Below are 27839 nucleotides of genomic sequence, written 5' to 3' on the forward strand. Positions count from 1 at the left end.
TGCTTTACAGGACTCCTCCTCTGCTGAAACAGACCATCTGGCCATGTTTACTTGGATGTGGCAGTTTCTCACATTAGGGGTCTCAAGCCAGGAAACAGGAAATCAGCCCCAGTGCTCTGGGATTCCCCCAGATTCATCTGATTGATTTCAACAGGTTGCACAGAGAGTGAAAACAGATCGTGAGTTGGTGGGGGGAAAGGAAGGTGCACACAAGAAAAAATACACAATTACAGAGAAATAGCAGGAGAAAAGTGAGGTACAGAGCAACAGAGATATCCACGTGTGCGGACTGGGAGTGTGAGAAAAGAGGTCACTATTAAGGGGAGGAAGAGGGCCACTGGGACCCCAATTAAAACTACTCATAAATCACTGTTTGCTTCAGGGGCAGCCTTACCTGGACATGGAATCCAAAAGACGCTCCAAGTGGTGGATCAGGTGACTCATAGGGAGGACGACTCAACCAGGAACACAAAGGTCATGAGAAGGGCACAAAAGGGAAGTATGGAATGTGCCCAAGCACCTGCACCAGAGGGTAAGGCTGGTGATGGAATTTGTCATTGGAATGCTGAGCATGGGAGGGTCTCTCCTGCAGCCCGCAATAAACCAATTACCTATTACCATAAATAACGTATTTTTATGAAAAATATACTTTTCAAGTAAAAAATTAGGTGAGTGGTATCCTTTCACATTTTTGCAAATCTCTTTAATGTCTACCTTAATCAAAGATGGCTGGGTTCTTTAAAAAAAAATTTATTAACTGTCTTTTCAATGTGCTTCCTTAATATTTTTGTATATATCTTTATTATATTGAAAGCTGAGAGGTAACATTTTTAATAACATCAGTCTATGTCTTGTTAACAATTGCTTTCTATTTTTAAAGTTTCTTTTAAAATTTTTTTCTTTTTTTGAAGTGCAATATGTTTGATGTACAATATTGTATCAATTTCAGGTGGACCGCATAGTAGCTTGACAATTGCGTACCCTGTGAAATGATCAGCACAATAAACCTAGTAATAATCTGTCCCCATACAAAGTTATTACAGTATTATTGACCTTATCTCTTATGCTGTATATTCTATCCCCATAGCTTATTTATATTATAACTGGATGTTTGTACCTCTTAATCCCCTTTACCTTTTCCCCCCTCCCCCACCTCCACCATCAAGGACAGCTGGATTCTTATCCTGCTTCTGTATTCAATCAGCTGTGATTTGTTGTTTTGGTTGAAGCATAGGAAGAAAACCCAGGCTCACACAGATCTGTAGCTGAAAAGGGGGGAGTATTTTAACAGTCTTTTGAGGTATCTGTGGCTATTCGCCTTTGATACTACACCAAAACTCAACAAGGGATAGTTTTTTGAAGGTTAGGTGTATTGTAGAGTCTGAAACCATATCAATGAACTTTTCATGCTTGGTTGTGATAAAATGCCTTCTGCTATCTTGCCTTTTGAGTGGATCTTCTACTCATGCCAGATTTTATAATATCATAAACGATTGGAAAATATTGAAAAAAATTTTAGAGTGAGTTTGCAACTCACACTATCACTTGAGTATTATTCTTGAGACAACCATGGTACTTCAAGATGCAGCAAACTTCTTTATATGTGCTCCCCAGCTTTTCACATATACTGTTAAAAAGATGTGTCCTCAAGGGTAGAAATCTAATAAAAAAAATTTAAGTTTTATCAAGAACACTCTTAAATGAAACTGGCTGTTTTTTTTTTCATGTTGAGTAACGGGCAGTGAAGAATGCAATGCTTGCTTCTAAGGTTTGGGGACATTGCTTTGATTCGTACTGAGGCGCCAGCATTTTTACCTGCCTTGGCTCTTGTACCATCTGTGCAAAAGTCAACATAACAAAAAAGGCAAAGAGTGTCTTCTTATGAAAACAGTTTTGACCTTGAAGATCTCCTGAAGGGGTTTCCAGGACTCTCCAAGGGGTTCACGGCCTTATTTTGAACCTCTGGTCCAGGGGCTCAGATGACTGCCCCCCACTGGACGTTCCTTTAGTAGAGGAACCACTGCTGACCAGCTTGCTCTGCTCCTGCCCTGAGTGGCAGACAGACCGGTGGTAGGATTGTCCTCAGGAGAGCGTCGTGGGGGCTCAGCCACCTCCAGCCTTCAGCTCCAGAGTGTGCAAGGTCCTTCCTGGGTCTCTGGGAGATTCCCCATGGACTTTCCAGAGCGCATTTACTGAGATGTGAGATGAATGTTGTTTCTTTTTTCAGAGATCAGTGTCGACACTTCAGAAATGGATGAAGGAAAGAGACCCCAGGAGCCACCACCAAGAATCACCCACGACAAAGGTGAGGAATTACAAGTCTCACAGTGTGGTCATCAGGAGCCCAGACTTAGAGCTATTTTACTCTGAGTCAGAGTTTCTCCCCCAGTTTTTCATTATCACTGCTCCAGGGAGCCCATATAGATATTTTTTTCTAATCACAAACCCCACCCCCCAGGACATTTTAATACCACAAATATATTATATATCCATTTCTGTACTGGATATAATTATTTGTGCTTTATACATAGAAAGAGTAAGTTTTTTTACCTCCAAGAACCAATTTTGGGGCAACTCCCACTGCCAAGTATCCATGCTCTAAGTATATCCATGGTAATTTATTGCAGTGCCAAGCCACCCATTTTTTTCCTAAGATTCCAATCTCCATGTTTCTCACGTGACCTTTCTGGGAAAATTGAGGCGAGAACAGCTTATCATAAACACAAATATAATCCTACGACTGAGCACGAGCATCTGACGTTGTTGTCGGCATGTGCTGGAAAAATGGGGCACCTTGATTCACTGCTCACCATGGCTACCGTTACTCACACTGTTACCGCTATCCTTGGAGGGAAAAAAAAAAGCAGAGCGTTCTTCCGTTTGCTGGTAATTCAGTCATGATGTCACATCTTCACAGAACTCCCACATGACAAATGTGACTTTCAAATGAAAAATATCTAATCATTGTCAGAAAGAATGAATTACATTTGACCATATTAAAATGATCATTTTTAACAAGTTTTTCCTACATTACACTGACTCATACAATGTATATTTCTGATCTTATCCTGAATAATGTATTTTATTTTCACAACAACCCTTGAGAAGATTGAATGATTTATGCAACTTGAGATGTAAAGGATTAATGGATTTTTCCAAGATCCTGTGGATGAAGGCTGGCTGGCACAGGACCAGCATCTTGGTCCCTAGAACCCTCTTCAGGAACCATCATTCTCCTTTATAATGAAAGGGATAGAAATTATACTGTCAAAGCTTTCCCAACTCAGTGTTGTCTGAAATGCGTGTGGTCACAAAATACAAAAATTGCTTATTTGAAAATTACTTTCTTTCTTATTACCTTCTAGATTCCACGGAGGAAGGAAGTAAACTGTCTGTGGATAAATCTCCTAGGGAAAAGCGTAAGTGTGAAGAACTTATCTGGTCTCTGTTAGGGTGGGTTTGGTATTATTTTTATTGGTTGTTACGCTCTTCAGGCTACAAAAGACATCTAAGCCAGAAAAGATGTGTGCTTTTTATGGATGTGTGCTCTTGTCAACATACAAATTTTTTCATACTATAAAAGCAGTATGCTGCAGCCTTTAAGATTAGCTTGCTGTGTGTGCCAGAAAACTGCATCCTCCCCCTCCCCCACCAAATCGTGACTGAAATAAGAGAGAGCTTATTCTTCTCTCTTGTACAGAAGAAGGTGGTCAGGGCTGGCGCCATCACAGCTCACTCTGGCTGTTGCTCCGTCGTCCTCAGCGTGTGGCATCCCCTTCACAGGGGTCCAGCCAGCAAGTGTGCATTCCAGCTAAAGGAAAGAGGCAAGGTCAAAAAGAGGCACACCTCCCCCTCTGTAGGACACTATCTGCGGGTTGCATTTAGTAATTCTGCTACCATTTCATTGCCAGGACTAGTTATATGGCCACACCTGACTGCAAAGGAGGCTGGGTAATGTAGTCTTTATTCTAGAAGGACAGGTATCCAGCTCGAAATCAGCAGCTTTACTACTAAGGAAGAGGGAAGAACGGAGAAAGAGGAACAGCCAGCCCTGCACACTGTGTGGTGGGCAGTACTAGTACTCTTCACTATTTCTGGTTCTCCTCCCCTCCCTAGACACTCGAAAAGCTACATTTCCCAGCTCCTTGCAGGACACGGTGCCATGATTCTAGTTCTGACCAAGATGCTAGTCACTCCCGAATCACACTGCTCAGCTCTTCACATTCTCTTCCCCTGACTATGGAAGTGTGTGGAAGAGGGAGGTGGCAAAAGGCCAAGCAGCGTGGATCTCAGCACCACCAATAGTGGACAGCTGCCCTGGAGACCCTATATCCTGCAGAGAACTGTGTGACAGAAATGCACTGTTGTATGTTAAGCCACTAACAGTTGGTTTTGCTCATACTGCAGAGTAGCCTGTTCTGTCCTGCCTGATACAATATTCCTCATAAAATCTGCAAACAGTACAGAAAGGTATTAATCAGAAAGTTAAATACCTATTTAATCTGCTTCCCCCACCTCATTTTTATACCTTACAAAAATATAGATTCATGTATATCTACATACATATTCTATATATATATATATACATTCTTTATGTATATATACATGCTCATACTACTTAGTCTATCCTATAAACACTTTTAAACACTTTTTTCATTATTGTATGATTAACAATTTGTTTCAATAATAAAGACCTATTGGTAGTAAGTTAGGCTATAACCAATTTTTATATGAAATAGAAATCATATTGTGTGTCTTGGTGTCTTTGCACACTTGTCCAATAATTTCCTCAGAATTAACTTCTAAATGCGAGGTTACTCGGTTAGAGTCCGTATATCTTAAATTTCAAATTTGATACCAAACTGTTCTCCAGAAAATGTAACTAAGTTCCCTTTAACAACTCACGAGTACTCATTAACTACATCCTCATCAACCCAAACATGATAAAACTTTTTAAAAGCCTGGGTATAATTAAAACTAAATAACGCATTTTGCAGGGAATATTGGTGGTCTAAAGATGCTTTTTAGGAACTTGCCTGGTGGTCCAGTGATTAAGACTTCACCTTCCAATGGGGGGGGTGTGGGTTTAATCCCTGGTTGGGGAGCTAAGATCCCACATACCTCGGGGCCAAAGAAAAACTAAACCATAACACAGAAGCAATATTGTAACAAATTCAATAAAGAGTTTAAAAAAATGGCCCACCTCAAAAAAAATCTTTAAAAAAAGACGCTTTTTAAATAAATTTTTCATTTGTATTTCCTCTTTTAGCACTTTCAATTTATGCTTTTTTCCCACTTTCCTAGTGTGCTATTCATCTTTTGCTCTATTAAGGGCGTTAACCCCCTAATGTTACATATATTGGAATTTTCCCCTTTTTTGTTTTGATATTTTGCAGATTTTTTTGAAGTATGGGCATTTAAAATTTTTAAACAGTAAAATTTGTTCATCTCTTACCTTTATGATTTGGGGCCTTGAGTTTTGGCTAAGAAGATCTTTTATATCTATGGCTTATAACAATCTCTATAGTTTCTTCTAGTCTTGAAGAAACTGGTTATTAACTAGAAAATGGTATATTTTAATGTTAATAATTTAGTATATCTCTGTTACTTCTTTATTCAATCCTTTTTCATTTCCAAGTACTTTCTTCACATAGGTCTCCTGGTTTTCTTGCCTTCACAAAGTGATGGAAAGATAGAAAGAAATTTTACTTAAAAATATTGACATTTCAACCTTGTAGATCAATATACATAGCCATAAGAGATGATTTTCTTTTTTGTTTCAGAAAGGAAGAGAAAAATACATAGCTGGTCAAGTTCAAAAAAAAGACAGAAAAAAAGCCTCCCAAGAGGTAAGCAAGAAGGGTGAAGTTGTCACTCTCTTGGTGTTCATCAGGGTCCTTCTCTCCAGCCACATGACCACCCGGGTGTCACTAGAGCACGGCCAGCCCCACCCCAACCCCTAGGCCATCCCATCAAGGACTCCTCCTCACAAAAGGAGAACCATGTTGCTTCCAACAGGCTTCTTCTCTCTTATCATTGGGAGGGAATGAGGGGTAGAGGTGGACAGGAGGCAGCAGACAATTTTGAGATTAGGACTGTGTCCAGTGCAAGTTCAGAGCCAAGAAGAATAGACAGAGCAAACCCTCATGTGTAGGCAGGATTCCAACTCCCCATCCCAAGCTGAAGTTAGATTTGTGGTCCCTGAGTGTTCAAACCACCTCAATCAACTCATGCCTACTTCTCACGCATCAACTCCATGCAGGAAGATGGTATACTTGCAGTAGAGGAAACAAAAGTATATATAACTCTGCATTTTGCTGGCTCCTCTGCTTTATCCCTTGTAGTCCTCATCGCCCTTTTCTCCTTCTCCTCTGCATCCTCTTTCTTCTTTTTCCCCTCTTCCAGCTCCTTTTTGTTTTAGTTCAAGGTGTGCCGGTTGGTGGAGTCTCTTGGATTCCCAGGCTTTATGAGGGAATGAGGCACCCTGGGAGGGAATCTCCTCTCAGCCCCCAAACATGAATCATGACACGCACTTCACTGCTTTGGACATTCCCCAAAGTTTCTGCTTGTTTCTAACAACACTCAGTCTTGGGGTTTGACCTGGGAAGGGACGAGGACCTCCTTGCTCACCCTCTCCTCTCCTTGTCACTTTCTCCCAGTCCCAAGCACCACTGCCTGCTTGTTATATGCTGAGTTTTCTCTACCAAGGACTTCTAGGAAAAGTTGACACTCAGACCTGTAAGCTTTTCTTGTTGGTATATAGATAAAGGTAATTTTTGAAACAGAGAAATCCTCTTTCACTCTCAACAAACTTTGTGTTTCAAGATTTTGTGTAGTATCTCCAAAACAGCCTCAACTGAGCAGTTTCTTCTCAGTTCTAGCCAGCATCTGCCCTTTCCCTGAAACTAATTCACTTAATAATTAGGGAACCCTGGACATTACAATTTACAAGGATGAAAAATACATAATTTGAATATTTTCTAAAATATGCTGCCTGTTACATATTCATTCCATAGAGATGAATTGAGTTCAGGTGTGTGCTGGGCACATGTCCTGGGTTCTGAGGACTCAGCAGTGGGCAAAACAGACAAAATCCTTGCCCTCATGAAGCTAAGATTCTCATTGATACATGTGTAATTAATAGTCAGAAAGAGGAGTAGAAGGGGAAAAAGAGAAATAGGAGTTTAGGGGAGAAAGAAAGACACACACAATAGGAGAGAGGAGTAATTGTGGAGAAATAGCAAGATAAAAGTGAGGCCTGGGGTACAGAGGGGACTCAAAGTGAGGGGACAGGGAGTGTGAGAAAGAGGTCACTAATGGGAGGAGGAGGGCCACTGGGACCCCAATTAAAACTATTCTCAAATCACTATTCGGCCCAGGGGCACCCTTACCTGGATGCAGAATCCAAGAGATGCTCCAAGTGGTGGATCAGGTAACTCAGAGTAAGGACAACTCAACCAGAAATTCAAAGGTCATAAAAAGGGCCCAGAAAACAAGGGCTGCACATGCCCAAACGCCTGCACCAGAGGGTAAGGCTGACAATGGAATTTGTCACCGGAATGCTCTGTGTGGGGGGGGTTCTTCCGTGGAGCAGGCACAGGGTGACTCGGATTGTAAGAAAAAACTAGTTAGGAGGGAGGGAGCAGACGAGGGGGCATGAAGACAGAGCGAAGGTCTCTTGGTCTGGGGGTGGTTGTTGGGTGAGTAACTGTGTTCTTAGGGTGCAGGTCACCTCAGCTGTACCCTGGGGACCCCCCTCACCACTCCCCATGGTCTACTGTTTACATTTCTATCAGCAGAGTCACCTCTGCTCCCTGGAGTGTGGGGGCTCCTCTCTGATTCAGGCCAATCCAGTGATGGGAGTGGCATCAAAGCTTGAAGTGGACACATTCTCTGGCTTATTTCTTAATGGTTTATTTCTAGAAATGAAATAGATTGGTCAATGAGTCTGCATATCTTAAATTATTGCATACTAGGAATTCCCTGCTGGTCCAGTGGTTAGGACTCTGTGCTCTCACTGCGCAGGGCCCAGTTTCAATCCCTGGTCAGGGAACTAAAATCCCACATGCAGCGCAGCCAAAAAATGAAATGAAATAAAATAATAAAATAAAATAATAAAATAATCCCATACTGATGATCAAACTGTTGCCAGTTTAGACTCCCACGCATGTGGTGTGGACACCCTCTTTCCTACATCTGCATGAAGACCAGAAATAACAAGACTTTTTTGTTTGTCGAACATGAAGGCCAAGAATGATAGTCTGCCAGTGTTTTCCTTGGAATATCTTTGTGCTCTGCGCGTGGTTAAGCACGCTATGGAAGGTCATAGTACTGCTCGTCAACCTCTCAGAAGGTCACAAACCCCTGCCCTGTGGACTCAGGAATGGCCACTTGACTTGGCCAAAGAAATGTGGACGGGAAGTGAGAGGGGCCACTCTCAAGCCAAAGCTTGAAGAACTTTTTCTAAAAAGGGCCAGAGAGTGAATAATTTAGGCTTTGCTGGCCTTACTGTCTCTACATCAGCTATTCAAGGCTGCCACTGTAGTGTGAAAGCAGCAGACACAAAAACATAAACAAGTGGGCCTGGCTGTGTTCCAATAAAACGTTAATACCAAAAACAGGCATTGAGCTGATTTGGCTCTTGCGCCGTAGTTTGCTGACGCATAATAAACCACTGAGATTTGGGAGGATCATAAGTGACTACAGCATTATCTGGCCTATATTTACTAAGATCCCTGTTTTTAAATTTTTCTTTAGAATTTTTTCTTTTGAAGATCACCTATTCATATTTGCCTATTTTTATATATGACTATTCATTTATTTTTTGTTTAATCAATTTGGGAAATTAACCCCTTGTTGCAATTTTCTTATTTTGTTTTTGCCTTTTAACTTGAGAAGTTTTTGGCTATGGAGAGTCTTTAAATATTTTTGTTTGGTTTGGTTTTTTGGTTATTTTGGCCATACTGTGCAGCTTGTGGGATCTTAGTTCCCGGATCAGGCATTGAACCCGGGCCTGCAGCAGTGAAAGCGCCGAATCTTAACCACTGGACCACTAGGGAATTCCCAAGAGTTTTAAAATTTAGATAGGCACATCAGTTTATTATTTCCAGTATGGTTTATGCCAGAGTTTCTCAACTTTTGCACTGTTGTTATTGGGGCAGGTAATTCTTTATTGTGGGGCTGTCCTGTGCCTTGTGAGATATTTAGCAACATCCTTGGCTTCTGCCCATCAGATGCTAGTAGCACCAGTCTCTCCGTCTGACAAAAGCTTCCCTAACATTGCCAAATATCCTCTGGGGATAAAAATCACCCATCGTTGAGAATAACTGCTTTATGCCCTGTACTTCTGCCTTAAAAAGCCCTTTGTATAAATTCAACATCCATTTATGATAAAAACTCTCCAGAAAATGGGCATAGAAGGAAATTACCTCAACATAATAAAAGCCATATATGAAAAACCAAAAGCCAACATCGTTCTCAATGGGGAAAAACTGGAAGAATTCCCTCTAAGAACAGGAACAAGACAAGGGTGTCAACTCTCACCACAATTATTCAACATAGTTTTGGAAGTTTTAGCCACAGCAATCAGAGAAGAAAAAGAAATCAAAGGAATCCAAATTGGAAAAGAAGAAGTAAAATGGTCACTCTTTGCAGATGACATGATATTATACAGAGAAAACCCCAAAGATTCTAACCAGAAAACTGCTAGCACTAATTGATGAATTTAGTAAGTAGCAGGATACAAAATTAACGCGGAGAAATCTCTTGCATTCCTATACACTAACAACAAAAAAGCAGGAAGAGAAATTAAGGAAACTCTCCCATTTACCATTGCAACAAAAAGAATAAAATACCTAGGAATAAACCTGCCTAAGGAGGCAAAAGACCTGTATGCAGAAAACTATACGACACTGATGAAAGAAATCAAAAATGATACAAACAGATGGAGAGACATACCGTGTTCTTGGATTGGAAGAATCAACATGGTGAAAATGACTGTACTACTCAAAGCAATTTATAGATTCAACACAATCCCTATCATATTACCAACGGCAGGGGCTTCCTAGGTGGCGCAGTGGTTGAGAATCTGCCTGCCAATGCAGAGGACACAGATTCGATCGCTGCTCCAGGAAGATCCCACATGCCGCGGAGCAACTAAGCCTGTGCACCACAACTACTGAGCCTGCGCTTTAGAGCCTGTGAGCCACAACTACTGAGCCCATGTGCTGCAACTACTGAAGCCCACGTGCCTAGAGCCTGTGCTCCGCAACAAGAGAAGCCATGGCAATGAGGAGCCCGTGCACCACAAAAAAGAGTAGCCCCCACTCACTGCAACTGAAGAGAAAGCCCGCACACAGCAAAAAAGACCCAACATAGCCAATAAAATTAATTAATTAATTAATTAAAAGAAATTACCAATGGCATTTTTCACAGAACTAGAACAAGAAATCTTACCGTTTGTATGGAAACACAAAAGACCCCAAATAGCCAAAGCAATCTTGAGAAGGAAAGATGGAGTTGGTGGAATTAGGCTTCCTGACTTCAAACTATACTACGAGGCCACAGTGACTAAGACAGTATGGTACTGGCACAAAAATAGAAAGGAAGATCAATGGAACAGAATAGAGAACTCAGAGGTAAACCCAGCCACATATGGGCACCTTATCTTTGACAAAGGAGGCAAGAATATACAATGGAAAAAAGAGAGCCTCTTCAATAAGTGGTGCTGGGAAAATTGGACAGCAACATGTAAAAGAATGAAATTAGAACACTTCCTAACACCATACACAAAAATAAACTCAAAATGGATTAAAACCTACATGTAAGGCCAGACACTATAAAACTCCTAGAGGAAAACAAAGGCAGAATGCTCTGTGACGTATATCAAAGCAAGATCCTTTTTGACCCACCTCCTAGAATCATGGAAATAAAATCAAGAATAAACAAATGGGACCTAATGAGACTTAAAAGCTTTTGCACAGCAAAAGAAACCATAAACAAGACAAGAAGATAACCCTCAGAATGGCAGAAAATACTCACCAACGAAGCAACAGACAAAGGATTAATCTCCAATATATACAAGCAGCTCATGCAGCTTAATACCAAAAAAGCAAACAACCCAATCCACAAATGGGCGGAAGACCTAAATAGACATTTCTCCAAAGAAGACATACAGATGGCCAACAAACATGAAAAGATTCTCAACATCACTAATCATTAGAGAAATGCAAGTCAAAGCCACAGTGAGGTATCACCTCACACTGGTCAGGATGGCCATCATCAAAACATCTAGAAACAATACATGTTGGAGAGGGTGTGGAGAAAAGGGAACTCTCCTGCACTGTTGGTGGGAATGTAAGTTGGTACAGCCACTATGGAAAACAGTTTGAAGGCTCCTTAAAAAACTACAACTAGAACTACCATATGACCCAGTAATCTCACTACTGGGCATATACCCAGAGAAAACCATAATCCAAAAAGAAACATGTACCATAATGTTCATTGCATCACTATTTACAATAGCCAGGACATGGAAGCAACCTATATGCCCATCAACAGATGAATGGATAAAGAAGATGTGGCATATATATGCAATGGAATATTACTCAGCCATAAAAAGGAATGAAATGGAGCTATATGTAATGAGGTGGATAGACCTAGAGTCTGTCATACAGAGTGAAGTAAGCCAGAAAGAGAAAAACAAATACTATATGCTAACTCATATATACGGAATCTAAAAAAAAAAAAAAAAATGGTACCAGTGAACCCAGTGCCAGGGCAAGAATAAGGATGCAGATGCAGAGAATGGACTGGAGGACACGGGGTTGGGGGTGGGGGCGGGAGGTGAAGGGGAAGCTGGGACGAAGTGAGAGAGTAACACAGACATATATACACTACCAACTGTAAAATAGATAGCTAGTGGGAAGTTGCTGTGTAACAAAGGGAGATCAACTTGATGATGGGTGATGCCTTAGAGGTCCGGGACAGGGAGAGCGGGAGGGAGTCATGGGAGGGAGGGGATATGGGAATATATGGATAAATACAGCTGATTCACTTTGGTGTACCTCAAAAGCTGGTGCAAGTGTGTAAAGCAATTATATTCCAATAAAAAGCTTTAAAAAAAAGCCCTTTGTATGTATTATTTATAAGGCTATATCCTTTATTTTCTTCTAGCATTTGTATTAATTGTACGAGGGTGAGTCAAAAAGTATCTGCACTCCGATTATATTAAAACTTCTGTAAATTCTACAGCCAGAGTGTGAATACTTTTTGACTCACCCTCGTGTGTGTGTGTGTGTGTGTGTGTGTGTGTGTGTGTGTGTGTGTAACATTGTTATACATTACATCAATATATATTACTTTGTGAAAATTTAGCTTCTGTAATATTTTTAATATTTTTAACTTTCCTGCCTATTACCTTGAGCTTGCTTAATTTTTTTTTTTTGGTCAATGCTATAATTTTTCTTTCATAAGGACTATCTTGTCTTTCCAAACTGGTAGAAAGACAGAAAAGAATTACTTTAAAATAGTGATACATAAAGCATGTAAATCTATGTTTCCAGTTATAAATGACTATTAAATTTTTACTTTTAGAAAACAAAAGGATAAAAGATGTCTGTTCAAGTTCAACAAGAAGTTGTCAGATAAATATTCCCGCAAAGGGTAATTAAGTGAGAGGCAGGGCCTCACCCTCAGGCTCCACAGGGCCCGGGCCTGCTGCTGCCCCAGCCTCTCCCCACCCTGTTTCCCTCCCACTGTCCTTGTCCCCCTCCCCCCAGCTCTCCCCTGCCCTCTTTCTTCTACAGTCTCACAAGGCACCGTAAGGAGGGCCGCCCACCCCACCCACCCACGTCTCACTGGGAGGGAGTCTTCAACACAGGACTGTGTAAAGACCCAAAAATGATCAAAGGAGAGTGACTGAACCATAAGCCAAGTTCTGACGTAAACTTCCACTCCCTTCATCCTAGGAATTGGTGAAAAGCCTATTGGAGGAAATTGGGACGAGCTTTCTCTTCCTGTGTTGGTCAGGGGTGCAGGCCTGCTCTCTGGGGGTGCCCACCCGGCTTGCTTCTTGCCCCTCTGCACTCTGATGTCTCTTGGGCCCACTGTCTTGTTCTCCTTCCTCCTCCTCCTTCCCCTTCTCCTCCTTCCCCCCCTCTTCCTTTCCTTGCATTCATTTTTCGCGCTGCTCTTTTTTTTAAAAAAGAATTGCCATATTTCTTAATATTTATTTGTATATATTTATAATAAATAATTTGGTTGTGCTGGGTGTAAGTTGCAGCAGGCAGGTTCCTTAGTTGTGGCTCTCAGGCTCCTTACTTTTGGCTTGTGGGCTCCTTAGTTGTGGCTTATGGGCTCCTTAGTTGTGGCATGAGAAGTACTAGTTGAGGCATGCATCTGGAATCTAGTTCCCTGACCAGAGATCGAACCCAGGCCCCCCCGCATTGGGAGCGTGGAGTCTTAACCACTGTGCCACCAAGGAAGTCCCTCCCTCTGTTTTTATAACTTATTTCTTGGGCATTATCTCTTGTCACTCTCCCTTCCCTCTTTAGATGCCAGCCACACTGGCCTTTTTTTCCCCATTAACTTCTTACTGAAGTATAACAGGTGCTACCCAAGCTGGGGTTCACAGACTGGTGCCATCTACAAGCCTGCTCCCTGCAGGTCTGCGAAGTAAGGAGCTTATAAATCAGCTGTGACTCTGAGCATGCTGCTTCCATAGCAAGACCCCAATGGAGACAGCAGCACGTTGATTGCTCTTCTGGTCAAGTTCCTGTCTCATCGTGGGTTGGCATCTTGAGGAGCACTAGTGCACTGTGCTTACTGGAAAATGCATACACATAGTGCACAGCTTGAGGAGTTAACACAAAGGAAAAGCCCACATGTACCCAGCACCCAGGTCATGAAACAGAACAGAACCCACACCCGTATTCCAATCCCCACCCACAGCCCCAGGGGTCGCCCCCAGCCTGATTTCTCTGCACATCGATCGCTTTGACAGGAATGCTTCACCATCCGTCCTGCTCAGGGTCTGCTCGGTGTGCCTCCTCCCTCCTTTACATGCTCCCTCCGCAAAGCCAACCCCCTCACCCTCCTTCCTCCTTTGCTACACAGCTTCAGACTCATCTTGAACAACGCCTTCTCTGACCCAGCAGGCAGGGGGTTTGTTCTTGCTGGCATTTTTCACAAGTCTAAGTGTTTTTTTTTTTTTTTTGATAGTATCAGATCTCTTTTTTAAAAATTTTATTTCATTGAAGTGTAGTTGATTTACAATGTTAATGTCTACTGTACAGCAAAGTGATTCAGTTATACATATACGTGTATCTGTTCTTTTTCAAATTCTTTGCCCATTTACGTTGTGAACAATATTGAGCAGCGTTTCCTGCACTATACAGTATGTCCTTATTGGTTATCCATTTTAAATATAGCAGTGTGTGCGTGTCAATCCCAAACTCCCTAACTATCCCTCCCCTCACCCTTTCCCCCTGGTAACCATAAGTTCATTCTCTAGGTCTGTGAGTCTGTTTCTCTTTTATCACGAGTGTAATTAACTGTCTGTGTACATTCTGTTTACCACGTGAAGGTCAAATGAGGTCAGAACACCAGTCCGTCTGGCTTACTGCTCGATGTCTCCTCTGTGCCTTGCAGTGTGTGCTTAAATAGCTGTCTGATCAATACATTATTCATTCTTTCTCACCAAGTATGAATACCAACATCAGGGCCTCCATTGACCCATACAGTGAACTTCCTGCACTAGAAAAAGTGCCCCTTCTACCATGCACCTGACCTACCACGTCTGAGCTGATTGTTGCGACCAGGCCCTTTTCTGCCCTCTACTGGAAGGAGGCGGGAAGTGTGCAAGTGGATTACAGCTCTGATGTGACTAGGAGTTTCCACCTTGAAGTGCACCTTGCTCATTGCACATCCCACACAACTATAGGCAGTGGCCCTGCCAACAATATATGTGTATAAATCACTTTACAGTTGGCAAAGCACTTTGTTCTACATTTTGCCATTTCATCCTCAAATAGGCATTTTTCAGCCCATTTTCCAGATGCAATTAGAGCACAAAAGATTTGCATGAGCTGAAATCAACCTAGGTGCTTTAATCCCAAATCCTTTGTCCTTTACACACACACACACAAAAATACCTCCTGGTCTTCTTAGGAAACACAAATAGGAGGCAAAGAGTCCAGGCAAACGCTGACAGCTCTCCATCAGCACCAGCTTTCCTGCTTCCTTAGCATGTCCGCCCTGGCTGGAACTTCTGATTTAATGCTGTATCTCTGTGCTGTTATCCGTCACACGATGTGGAGTCTTGTTGCAGTGTTTCTTATGGGGTGAAAAGAGCTCGAAACTAGGGGCTGGCATGTCTGGAATCTAATGCTAGCTCCACTTCATACAGTGTGGTGACCACCAGGAATTCTCTCTCCAAATCTGCACCTGAGTACCCACCTATAAAATGAGAATCATTGTCATGGCCTTCCCTTTTTTACAGGCTATTATGAAAGTAAAAAATAGAATGTGCGTGTTGCTTTCACTGCTGCCTTAATCAGCGCTTCTCCTCCAGCCACTCCACCTCCCCGCGGGCCCTCCGTGCACAGGTCACAGAGCTCCAGACTTCTCCCCAGACCATGTCTTTCCCAGCACAGTTTTCACCTTGTGCCTTTTCTCTATGTTCTGTAAGAATCCCTGGAGTGAGTCTTCCCGATCACCAACTGGGTGTTTCCCATTCCGCTCCTTCTTGCCTCGTTAGGCTTTTCTTTTCATTTGCTCCACCAGGCTCTTCATCTCTATGAACTCCCTTGTTCTTTTCCTTTTTTTGGCCCCACCGTGCAGCATATGGGATATTAGTTCCCCCATCAGGGATGGAACCCGTGCCCCTTGCATTAGAAGTGCAAAGTCTTAACCACCAGACCACCAGGGAAATCTTTTCCTTGGTTCTTTTTTTTTTTTTTAAGAACTTTTATTGAGATAGAGTTAACAATAAACAGCATATATTTGTGTACAATTTGGTATCCCAGTCTCCCGATTCATCCCCCACCCAACCCTCCCCGCTTTCCCCGCTTGGTGTCCATGTGTTTGTTCTCTACATCTGTGTCTCTATTTCTGCCTTGCATTTCCTCTTTCATAGTTGTTAGCATTTGCCTTGTGTATTGAGGTGCTCCTATATTGGGTGCATATATATTTATAATTGTTATCTCCTCTTCTTGGATGGATCCCTTGATCTTTATGTAATGTCCTTTCTTGTTTCGTGTAACATTTTTTATTTTAAAGTCTATTTTATCTGATGTGACTATTGCTACTCCAGCTTTCTTTTAATTTTCATTTGCATGGAATATCTTTTTTCATCCCCTCACTTTCCGTCTGTATGTGTCCCTAGGTCTGAAGTGGGTCTCTTGTAGACAGCATATATATGGGTCTTGTTTTTGTATCCATTCAGCCAGTCTGTGTCTTTTGGTTGGTGCATCTAGTCCATTTACATTCAGGGTATTTATCGATATGTATGTTCCTATTACCATTGTCTTAATTGTTTTGTTTTTGTTTCTGCAGGTCCTTTTCTTCTCTTATGTTTCCTGCTTAGAGAAGTTCCTTTAGCATTTGTTGTAAGGCTGGTTTGGTGGTGCTGAGTTCTCTTAGCTGTTGCTTGTCTGTAAAGCTTTTGATTTCTCCGTCGAATCTGAATGTGATCCTTGCTGGGTAGAGTATTCTTGGTTGTAGGTTCTTCCCTTTCATCACTTGAAATATATCATGCCACTCCCTTCTGGCTTGCAGAGTTTCTGCTGAGAAATCAGCTGTTACCCTTATGGGAGTTGGCTTATATGTTATTTGTCATTTTCCCCTTGCTTTTAATAACTTTTCTCTGTCTTTAATTTTTGTCAATTTGACTACTGTATGTCTTGGAGTGTTTCTCCTTGGGTTTATCCTGCCTGGGACTCTCTGAGCTTTCTGGACTTGGGTAGCTATTTCCTTTCCCATGTTAGGGAAGTTTTCACCTATAATCTGTTCCAGTATTTTCTCGGGTCCTTTCTCTCTCTCTTCTCCTTCTGGGACCCCTATAAGGCAAATGTTGGTGCATTTAACATTGTCCCAGAGGTCTCTTAGGCTATCTTCAGTTCTTTTCATTCTTTTTTCCTTATTCTTTTCTGCATCAGTGATTATCACCATTCTGTCTTCCAGGTCACTTATTTGTCCTTCTGCCTCAGTTAATCTGCTGTTGGTTCCTTCTAGTGTATTTGTCATTTCAGTTATTGTGTTGCATATCTTTGTTTGTTTGCTCTTTAATTCTTCTAGGTCTTTGGTACACTTTTTGATCTTTGCATCCAATCTTTTTTCAAACTCCTGGATCATCTTCCCCATCATTATTCTGAATTCTTTTTCTGTAAGGGTGCCTACCTCCTCTTCATTTAGTTGTTTTTCTGGGGTTTTATCCTGTCCCTTCATCTGGTACAAAGTCCTCTGCTTTTTCATTTTCTCTGTCTTTCTGTGGCTGTGGTTTTCAGTTCCACAAGACAAAATACTGCTGATACTGCTTGATACTGCTGTCTGCCCTCTTGTGGAGGAAGCTATCTAGGAGGCTCGTGGGTGCTTCCTGATGGGAGGGACTGATGGTGGGTAGGGCGGGGTGGGCGGAGCTCAGTAAACCTTTAATCTGCTTGTCTGCTAATGGGTGGGGCTGTGTTCACACCTTGTTGGTTGTTTGGCCTGAGGCTACTTAGCACTGGAGCTTACAGGCTCTTTGGTGGGGCTAATGGTGGACTCTGGGAGGGTTCACACCAATGAGCACCTCCCAGAACCCCTGCTGCCAGTGTCCCTGTCTCCTCGGTGAGCCACAGCTGCCCCCCACCTCTGCAGGCAACCCTCCAACACCAGCAGGTAGGTCTGGTTCAGTCTCTTATGGGGTCACTGCTCCTTCCCCCTGGGTGCTGGTGAGCACACTGTTTTGTGTGCCCTCCAAGAGTGGAGTCTCCGTTTCCCCCAGTCCTGTGGAGGTCCTGCAATCAAATTCCACTGGCTTTCAGAGTCTGATTCTCTGGGGATTTCTCCTCCCGTTGCTGGACTCCAAGGTTGGGAAGCCTAACATGGGGCTCAGAACCCTCACTTTAGTGGGTGGACTTCTGCAGTATAACTGTTCTCCAGTCTGTGAGTCACCCACCCAGCATTTATGGGATTTGATTTTAATGTGATTGCGCCCCTCCTACCATCTCATTGAGGCTTCTCCTTTGTCCCTGGATGTGGGGTGTCTTCTTTGGTGAGTTCCAGTGTCTTTCTGTCAATGATTGTTCAGCATTTAGTTGTAATTCCGTGCTCTTGCAAGAGGGAGCGCACATCCTCCTACTCCGCCATCTTAATCCTTTCTGCCTCTTCCTTGGTTCTTTAATTGCTTAATTCTAACTCACATTTCCTAGCAGTGACCTAATAGATGCGGGAGAGCTCCGTACAGGCCTCCCCCTCAGGCTTCCATCCTTAAAGGCTTGTTTACTGAGTTGAGGGGTGAGATGGAGCCAAATGCAGGGTCATCAGGAGCAGATCAGAAAGCTGTCCCCTCCCTAAGAGGCAGGGTGGTGGCTTTAGATGTACTTGGGATACAAGGTCCTTCCTGACTCGGTGAGCTGTCTGGACCAGGCAAGGAAGGGGGCACTGCCTGTGCCCAGGACTCTGCACTCTGGCTTGCTGCCCAGAGCTCCCAAAGCCCCCCGCTGCTGCCGCATCCACTTGTGGGCATGTCCGGGATGTCTGTGCACTGGACCTGTACTTACCGTACGGAGTTAGGGAAGATAGTTCGGTGACACAGACAACTATGGAAGATTCCGGTTGCCATCCTAATCGCCCTCGGGAGTTGTCATAGTGGCTCAAAGTTACCTGTGACTATGCCTTGTCACCCAAGTTGGGAAGTAGTGGCAAATGCCCCCCTCAGCTTTTTTTTTTATTTATTTTTTTAAAATAATTTTTATTGGAGTAATTGCTTTACAATGTTGTGTTCGTTTCTACTGTACAGCAAAGTAAATCAGCTCCACACGTATATACACATCCCCTCTTTTGGATTCCCTTTCTATTTAGGTCACCATAGAGAACGGTGTAGAGTTCCCTGAGTTATATAGTAGGTTCTCATTAGTTATCTATTTTATATGTTGTATCAATGGCATGTGTATGTCAATACCAATCTCCCAATTCATCCCACCCCCCCATCCCCCTTGGTATCCATACATTTGTTCTCTACATCTGTGTCTCTATTTCTGCTTTGCAAATAAGATCATCTATACCATTTTCCTAGATTCCACATATATGCATTAATAAAAGATATTTGTTTTTCTCTTTCTAACTTACTTCACTCTGTATGACAGTCTCTAGGTACATTCACGTCTCTGCAAATGACCCAATTTTGTTCCTTTTTATGGCTGAGTAATATTCCATTGTATATATGTGCCACATCTTCCTTATCCATTCCTCTGTTGCTGGACATTTAGGTTGTTTCCATGTCTTAGCTATTGTAAATAATGCTGCAATGAACATTGGGGTACATGAGAAATAGAGACACAGACATAGAGACCAAATGTATGGACACCAAGGGGGTGGGGGGTGGGATTAATTGGGCGATTGGCATTGACATATACACACTATTGATACTATGCATAAAATAGATAACTAATGAGAACATACTGTATAGCACAGGGAACTCTACTCAGTGCTCTGTGGTGACTAAATGGGGAGGAAATCCAAAAAAAGAGGGGATATATGTATATGTATTGCTGATTCACTTTGTTGTACGGTAGAAACTAACACAATATTGTAAAGTAACCATACTCCAATAAAAAATTGAAAAAATAAAGCTACAAAAAAAAAAAATTGAGATGCATGTGTCTTTTTGAATTATGGTTTTCTCTGGCTATATGCCCAGTAATGGGATTGCTGGGTCATATGGTAGTTCTATTTTTAGTTTTTTAAGGAACCTCCATACTAATATGGAATGCGTCATGAATTTGCATGTCATCCTTGCACAGGGGCCATGCTCATCTTCTCTGTATGGTTCCAATTTTAGTATATGTGCTGCCGAAGGGAGAACTGCCCCACTCAGCTTTGATGACAGTAGTGCACACTGATGTAACCTTGCTAGTAAATTGCAGAGCCAGGATTACAAGCCTACCCAGTCTGGCTCCCAATGCTGTGCTCTCATCCACTGGGTCATATTTAGTGGGCAGACTCTGGGGACTTGTGGTGACTGTGGCCTCTCCATGCGAGAGCACCAGCCAGCTGTTGGAACAAAGTTCTTCCCTCCCCCTCATTCCTACCTACCTTGCTACAGCCCCTGCTCCCCAAGGCTGGGCATCCTCCAGGTTCTGTTGGAGGTAACCATCCCCTCACTTCTCATTTCTCTCTGACTCTACCTAGTTTGTATCTTTCCAAAGTAACTAATGGTGTCTTTGCCATTGATGCTGCTCTTTTTCCAACGCCACTCTTGCTTTTTCACACATTTTCCTTTGGATCATTCAATAAGTGTTTGAGGCAAGGGAGAGAGTTGGAGGAGATATTCTCCCAGCCTCGTTGCAGTTGCGACATCCAGTATAACTGCACTCCAGCCATGGAAAGCCCTTTCCCCTCGCCCCCAAGAAACAGCTCCTGTGGGCTGTCTTTAACGAATTGACCCACAATGAGGCTGGGGGACGGGGAGCAGGAATTTCTGAAGTTTATGGTACCCCTTTTTACGATCCCTTCTCCTGAATCAGAACCCCAGATCTGTACTCGGGGGCTCTGAGTTGCCAATTCTCTCCATAAGCCATGTGCAAACTAGTCTAGAGCTCTCCAGGGTTTTCTCTTACTCATAGAGGAAGAAGCAGGGGAGCAATCAGATGAAATGGGGCAGCAAATGATGAAAACTAACACTATCCCTTAGTGCTAACTGCCTTCTTGGTTTGAATCAGGCAATGAAATCATAGACGGAGAAATTTTCTCCAGCTACATGAATGCAAAGCAATATTCTGGGTAGGCAACTCCCATCAGCACAGAGGGATCACCAGGATGCTTATGGAATAAAGGAACTTGAGATGATAGTCGATGAGTTTGTGAATTTAAACACATTCGCCGACGAATCACAATATGTTTTACTATTTTATTTGATGTAGTGTTGGTGGGGATAGTTTTGTTTATTAGCGACCCTGCTGTACACATAACTAATCTGCCGCTCAAAATGGAAGACTTCCTGTAAGTTAACCAACAGATACTTCCCACTGCCATTTATGTTATTATTGTCATTACTACTACTATTATTATTATTATTATTAGAATTCATGGCAAATTCATGAGAGAGACAGAATGAAGACTGAGGAACACTAATCTGTTCTTTCCTATTTTCAGAAAAACCCGAAGATGAAGCTCTGGATTTTCACTCTCCTAAACTTCCTGTGACCTGTGGTAAAGCAAAGGGGATTTTATATAAGGAGAAAATGAAACAAGGTGAGTTCCTTGACATTCTGCTCTTTAGAACCCCTAGATGAAGGAATCACTAGTAGGGAGGAAAATAGCCACGTGTGTCATCATTCAGGACATGGACCCTGCAAGCTAGGCTGCATAAAAAGCAGTGCTTTTTTTTTTTTTAATAAATTTATTTATTTATTTACTTTATTTATTTATTGGCTGTATTGGGTCTCCATTGCTGCACACGGGCTTTCTCTAGTCGCTGCAAGTGGGGGCTACTCTTCATTATGGTACGCAGGCTCCTCATTGTAGTGGCTTCTCTTGTTGTGGAGCACGGGCCCTAGGTGCGTGGGCCTCAATAGTTGCGGCACATGGGCTCCATAGTTGTGGCTCACAGGCTCTAGAGCACAGGCTCAATAGTTGTGACACATGGGCTTAGTTGCTCCGTGGCATGTGGAATCTTCCCAGAGCAGGGCTCGAACCCTTGTCCCCTGCATTGGCAGGCGGATTCTTAACCACTGCGCCACCGAGGAAGTCCAAAAGCAGTGCTTTTTAAGAAGGAATTTTCAACCTTTTCAATGTCACGGTACCTCTGGTGACCGAGCCACTCCCCTCCCACATGGAAGTCATCCATGGACCCTGTGACACATGTCCTAGCCACATAAAAGGCAAATTCTGTCCCAGTCCCTCACCACTCAGGCAGGTTTTAGGGCTCCCTTCAATCTGAGAGAGGAGGAATCAGACTCCCCTGCTACTGTTCCCAGCTCATAGGGAGCCTCTGGACCCAGAAAGTCAGAGCACCACAAGGAGGGGGTTGGAGGTTTAGAGTGAATTCGCAGAGGATGGAAGTGGATGCAGGAATGGGCTGTCTTTACCTTACAGGATCCTCAGTGAAGTGCATTCAGAATGAGAAGGGACTTTGGTTCACACCAAGAGAATTTGAAATTGAAGGACAAAGAACACAATCAAAGAACTGGAAGCGGACTGTGCGTTGCAGAGGAAAGACCCTGGAACAGCTGCTGAAGGTATTGTAACAACAAGGGACACATAGGTGATGGGTTTAATTCCTTGAAGGATGAGTGGAATTTAATAACAGAAGTGTGAAGAAATTCCCATCAGCATTCCACAGCATGACTGAGAAAGAGCTAAAGTGATCATAGAAAAACACTGTGGGTGAGAAAGTTAGGAGCGCAGATTGGTGCTGATGGTGGGGAATTTTGAATGCATAAAGGAGGGATTTAAGAAGCTTAGCCTGGTGGTATGGGGCCGGGGCGGGGATGGCTGGAAAGAAATTAGATGAAGACAGAGACCCTGTGATAGCTTTCCTGTGCCCTTCACCCAATATATGCTTGGTTAAGACCACGCTTCATCTGGGCCCCTTGGTGAAGCATTTACGGACCATCCTGTCCATGGTCATTCCCTCCTCTGCACTTCATCCTATGAGCGGCAAACAAGGGTACTAGTCTTTGTGATCCCAGAACCCAACACAAAGCCTCTCGATAACACTCAAAACAGTACCACTGGAATGACATCATAAAGATGTTATCTAGAGAAGAAGAAATGGGAAGGAAAAAGAGTGGGTAGGAAAGGCACTGAGAAAAAACAGGTCTTGGGTTTGAGTAACAGAGAATAAATGATGCCCAGAAGAAGAACCAATTGAAGGAGGAGCTAATTTTTCTTCAAGCCACCTTTGGTTGGAGATCCAGTAGGCTGTCCAGGTACAAATATTCATTAGGAAGTGGAAACTTGGATATTTACAAAAGAAGAGCCTCCAGAACAACCCCATTCATTGACCCATCCTCTCTTTCAGAAAGGACTTTTGCTCTGTCCTCCAAGAAAAAGTCTCAAGAGAGGTAAATAGCAGGTGAATTTCTACCACACTCTCAGTCGCCATGTTGCAGACCTTCTGTGTCCCAAGGCTTGCCTGGGAGTTCTCAACTTTCCCAGCCTCGAGTCACCTTCCCATTTCGGCACTGCAGCTTCATGACAACTGCTTTAGCACACTGGTACATGTACATGCCAGCATTATTTTCAAAGTTAATTTAAGATGGGGAAGCAAATAACTCTTTAAAATAAAGATTAGGACAAAAGCATATGTTTTAGGAAAAGATCTGTATATTTGGATGAGTACTAACAAAAGATGTCAAAAATAGAGGGCTCTAGTTTGAAAAGTAAATACAGTATTGAAATAGACAAGAACAGTGTAAGAAAGAGTAAGAAGATCATCCTTGATTAAAATCCAGGTATTCCTCAATTCAACATGCTCTTTATTAGTAGCACCAGAATGGAATAATGTGTTTGAACTGAGCTTTGTCTCTGCACAGCCTCCCTCTAGGTGAAAAAGGCAGTCATCCGTTGGCTGCACCCGCTGCTCCTCCTCTGCCGTCCTTACTTGCTTAGATACATCTTCCAGTCCCGAGTCCTCTTCATGAGCTTCCCGTTAGATATGAACCTCCAACAGAGGCAATGGTGCCTCTCCCATCTCACCCTCAAGGTTAGCCTGACCCTTAGCTGAATTCATTCAAAGTTTATAAGGCAATGGTCCCCCAAAGCTGCTTATTATATAAACCATCTTTTCCATGCTGATTTGAAATATCTTGATATGTTTAGGGAGCCTCCTTGTAATAGCAAAAAAAAAAAAAAATAGGGAAGATACAGATGTCCATCAGTATTCTAAAGTAAACTGATACATCAGCAGAATAATACTTTTAAAAAATGCATGGTTTGCAGGAATTGACACATTCTTCAGTCAATGGAAAACTACCACCCAAGGGTTTTAAGGCCAAGAAAGCTTCAGGAACCGTAAACTGGTAATAACATGCACGGAAGGAGCCTAGTTTTGTTTACATGAATATGTAGGGCTATGGCTAAAAAAAAAATCTGAAAGAATAAGTTATTCTGGGATGGGATGAAAGGGGACATTTGCCTTCCATATTATATATTTATGTACAGGTGGACTTTTTATAATGATCATTAATTACTTTTGTACCAGAAACAAAATAAAGATATTTAAAATCCAGATCATTAATTAATGGCCCCAATATAATATTATAATTCCTTCTTTCTCATAATGCTACATGTCAGCAAATGATAGCCGGGCGCACACTTGACCTGACCTTTCAGTTCCCCCATCAGGAGCCCCACTGAGGTAAAGATAACAAAGTTTAGTTCTGACCACAAATGGATCAATGGAGGCCTTTCCCCAATGATCCAACACGTCACTGTCGCTCTGCAGTATACCTAGTCTTCCTTGGGTCTAGCTCTGTTTGTGTGGACCAGCAGGATACCTGGTGCTGATACTACAAACACGTGTTTTGTGGCTCCCCTGCAGGGTGCTGCTCCCTTCATCCAAGGCAAAATGGGCAGCTCAGGGCCTGTGAGAGCCTTCACCTCTGAGAGGGCCCAGAATGCAGCCACAAGTTGCTACACTAATGGCAATAGTATGGGACTGGTAGTTTTTACTTTTGTTTTTTGGTGGCTTTTTTTTTTTTTTTTTTTTTGGACACATTCCAGAGCCTTTTGTTGAGAGGGTCCCCATTCAAGTGGGCTGATTTGCAAGTAACAGCTTAAATGAGTATAAGTAAAATCTGTAAATGAGGACTATGTTATCTTCAGAACTCAAAAGGTGTAAAAAAGTTGGGCAGTTGTTGTAGGGTTGAGTATTGAGAGGCTCACTCATTGTTTCTTGACAGTGTCAGGGATGGAGTAGCCCTCAACTAACCAAACAATGCCCAGAAATTTGCTGAGCTGGTAGGGCCTTGTATTATGTGTGGGGTGATGACCCTTCCCTTCCCCTGAGTTCCTTCTGAGTGGTTGGATATTCTGAGTGAGAATGTCAAATGAGAAGGATGTCATCAGTGTGGTATCATACCTGTGCTCCTGGGGGAGTCGGATGCCGTTACAATCGTGCCTGCAGACTGTGTGTGATGGCAAAACTGTCAAGGTACCCCATGGCAGCCAGGTAAAAGTGTGTTGTATCCCTGCAAAGGTGGAGGCCAGCTGCAGCTGAGATGCTATTGAAATAAGCACTGAACAGAACATTATTTAGCCAAATCTGTGACAGTAAAGCATTTACCAGTTGCTAAGTGGATGGCATCCGTAATTGCGATAATATTGCATATAGGGACCTTAATGAGTGGGGCTCCTTTGTGACTAATTGTATCCCATTAAATTCAGAGTCTGTTTTTTAAATAAATTCATTCATTTATTAATTAATTAATTTATTTATTTAATTGGTGTGTTGGGTCTTTTTTGCTGTGCATGGGCTTTGTTTTCAGTTGCAGTGCATAGGGGCTACTCTTCATTGTGGTGCGCAGGCTCCTCATTGCTGTGGCTTCTCTTGTTGCAGAGCACAGGCTCTGGGTGCATGGGCTTCAGTAGTTGCAGCACATGGGCTCAATAGTTGTGGTTCGCGGGCTCAGTAGTTGTGGCACATGGGCTTAGTTGCTCCGCGGCATGTGGGATCTTCCTGGAGCAGAGATCGAACCCGTGTCCCCTGCATTGGCAGGCAGATTCTCAACCACTGCGCCACCTAGGAAGCCCTCCCTTTAAATTTAAACAAATTAAACCCGCTATCCTCTTAGGGGACTTACCAAACATAAAACAGAGGACAAACAGGTATACCTTACCTTAATCATCGAAACTGTTGCCTTACCTAAATGTCCCAGGGTCATAACACCCATTGCCCTAAAATATCCTGTAGCGGACATGGATGCTCTGACCCAATGAATAATGAGTAAAATAAAATTAGACCTTTGACATAATCAGCTTTACAAAATGGAGCCCATGGACCTTCCTCTCTGTTAAAATAGTGAATAGAACTCAATATAAATTAAAACAGGACCTTCAAGGCTTGAAATTCATTAAACAAGATCTATTTAAAGCAGGAGCGATTATCTCTACCTTTTCTCCATTTAACTGCCCAATTTGGCCTGTTCTTAAACTTGGAAAAATGAATGGTTCCTCATGGTAGGGACGGCAACCTCAGTAGCCACCAACACTACTCACAGTGTAAGCCAACAGGGAACAGAGCCAGTTAGCAAGAGAAGAGAGACCCCTGGGGGGGGTGGTCACCCCGACTCCAGCTTGCTAACCCAGGTGGGTTCAGTTAGTGAAACCAATGATGCAACACATGTACCAAGAGAGAATGAAAGATTTGTTACCCACATGTAGAGTCTTTCTGGAAAGAGGCAAAGTAGGCCACCCAAGCTGGTCTGAAAGTGGCTTGAGCCCAAGAGTGGAGCCCAAGGTTTTATTATGGTTAGGAATGGGGCCAAGGTGAGGACTCCCTTGCTGGGGCAGGGTCTGTCTGGCTTGAACGTCTCACTGTGGTCGAGGGAGGGAGATCATGAGGTTTCCTATCACCTTGCCCAGATGTGCCGAGAGGGGAAGTTGGGCTTGAAGCCATCAGCAGTGAAACATGAAAACCAGATTCAGACTCTTTATTACAGGATGTGATGGTGGGGTTATATGTCCGTTCTTTACCATTTCCTTATCCCATCATGTGTGCTGGAAACTTTCACTCCGGAGCATGGCAGGGGTGGTGGGGTGGGGAGCGGCGATGGTGATCAGAGCTCTGGACCAAACCGGGGTCTCAACCAGGAGGAGTGGGTAGGTCTGGGCTCTCTGGGGAACTGGCATCTGTACTCTGGACCAGGGCAGGCCAGGGGTCCAGTCAGAGGCAAGAATGGCCACAGAGCGTCAATCCCAGGAACAGAGAAAGACCGGCAAGTTCAGGACAGGAAGGCCAGAAAGATTCCCTGACCTTCAGGGTCAGGGAGCCGTCCTCGTGAGGCCCTGCGACCTGGTAAGTGGAGGGGGTGCTCAGGAAGCCTCCCCAGTTAAGAGCGATGAACACCATCCCGGATGAGGAAGAATTTTCACCCTGGCTGAGTGGCTAGTTTTGCACATGGACAAAACATTTCCATCCCTATGCCCTTGCCCAGGTCCTCACGCTTGTGTTATGGACAGGTGAGGGTAGTGGCAGGGCTTCTCTCCTCGGGTGCCACTGATTCCCAGCCCCTCTGAGCCTTTGCTCCGCTTCCTGATGGTCTATGTCCTGACCACCCGTCATCCGTCTGGGAGGGAGAGGACCACAGTCGGGCACGTGCAGAAGGACCCCTCTTCCTGACTCCTACCTTTAGTGTGCGCAGAGCCCCACACTGTCCGTCTTGCGGGGCTGGGAGCGAACCAGGACTCCTGCCTGTGAATCTTTATCCAACCGTAAAGATATTGTCCCTCACACAAATCACTTGTAGCATTTACTAGATCACATGTAAGGCCACAAGAAAGACCCTGTGGTTCCTCAGGACCCCAAAACAACCCATGTACACAGCAGCTCTGTGTCTTTGTGTATCTGCCTTTCCCCGTGTCAGCACAACATCGGGGACTGTTCCCTGAGCTGCCCACAGGCTTGCCTGGGACCG

General features: G+C 43.3%; 1 protein-coding gene and 1 non-coding gene across 4 annotated transcripts in view; one reads left to right on the forward strand and one right to left on the reverse strand.

Moving 5' to 3' along the window:
• The window catches only part of SP110 (SP110 nuclear body protein), a 48596-nt gene that overhangs the window by 16226 nt on the left and 4531 nt on the right, over positions 1-27839 (forward strand). For 2 of the 3 annotated variants that reach the window (XM_057745692.1, XM_057745691.1), the window contains 8 exons: positions 383-532; positions 2228-2305; positions 3366-3419; positions 5784-5849; positions 7380-7529; positions 21355-21453; positions 22297-22439; positions 23225-25604. In XM_057745692.1, coding sequence (XP_057601675.1) covers positions 383-532; positions 2228-2305; positions 3366-3419; positions 5784-5849; positions 7380-7529; positions 21355-21453; positions 22297-22439; positions 23225-23275 — 791 coding nt within the window. In that variant the 3' untranslated portion in view covers positions 23276-25604. Of the gene's footprint in view, positions 1-382; positions 533-2227; positions 2306-3365; positions 3420-5783; positions 5850-7379; positions 7530-21354; positions 21454-22296; positions 22440-23224; positions 25605-26443; positions 26449-27839 lie in introns of those variants that run through there. The other variant, XM_057745693.1, reaches the window with a different exon arrangement.
• On the reverse strand, positions 19959-20065 carry LOC130859675 (U6 spliceosomal RNA). The gene has a single exon (XR_009055241.1). It is a non-coding gene; the product is annotated as a U6 spliceosomal RNA (small nuclear RNA).

This window comes from Hippopotamus amphibius, chromosome 8 (genome assembly GCF_030028045.1).
Source record: "Hippopotamus amphibius kiboko isolate mHipAmp2 chromosome 8, mHipAmp2.hap2, whole genome shotgun sequence".
Taxonomy (NCBI): domain Eukaryota; kingdom Metazoa; phylum Chordata; class Mammalia; order Artiodactyla; family Hippopotamidae; genus Hippopotamus; species Hippopotamus amphibius.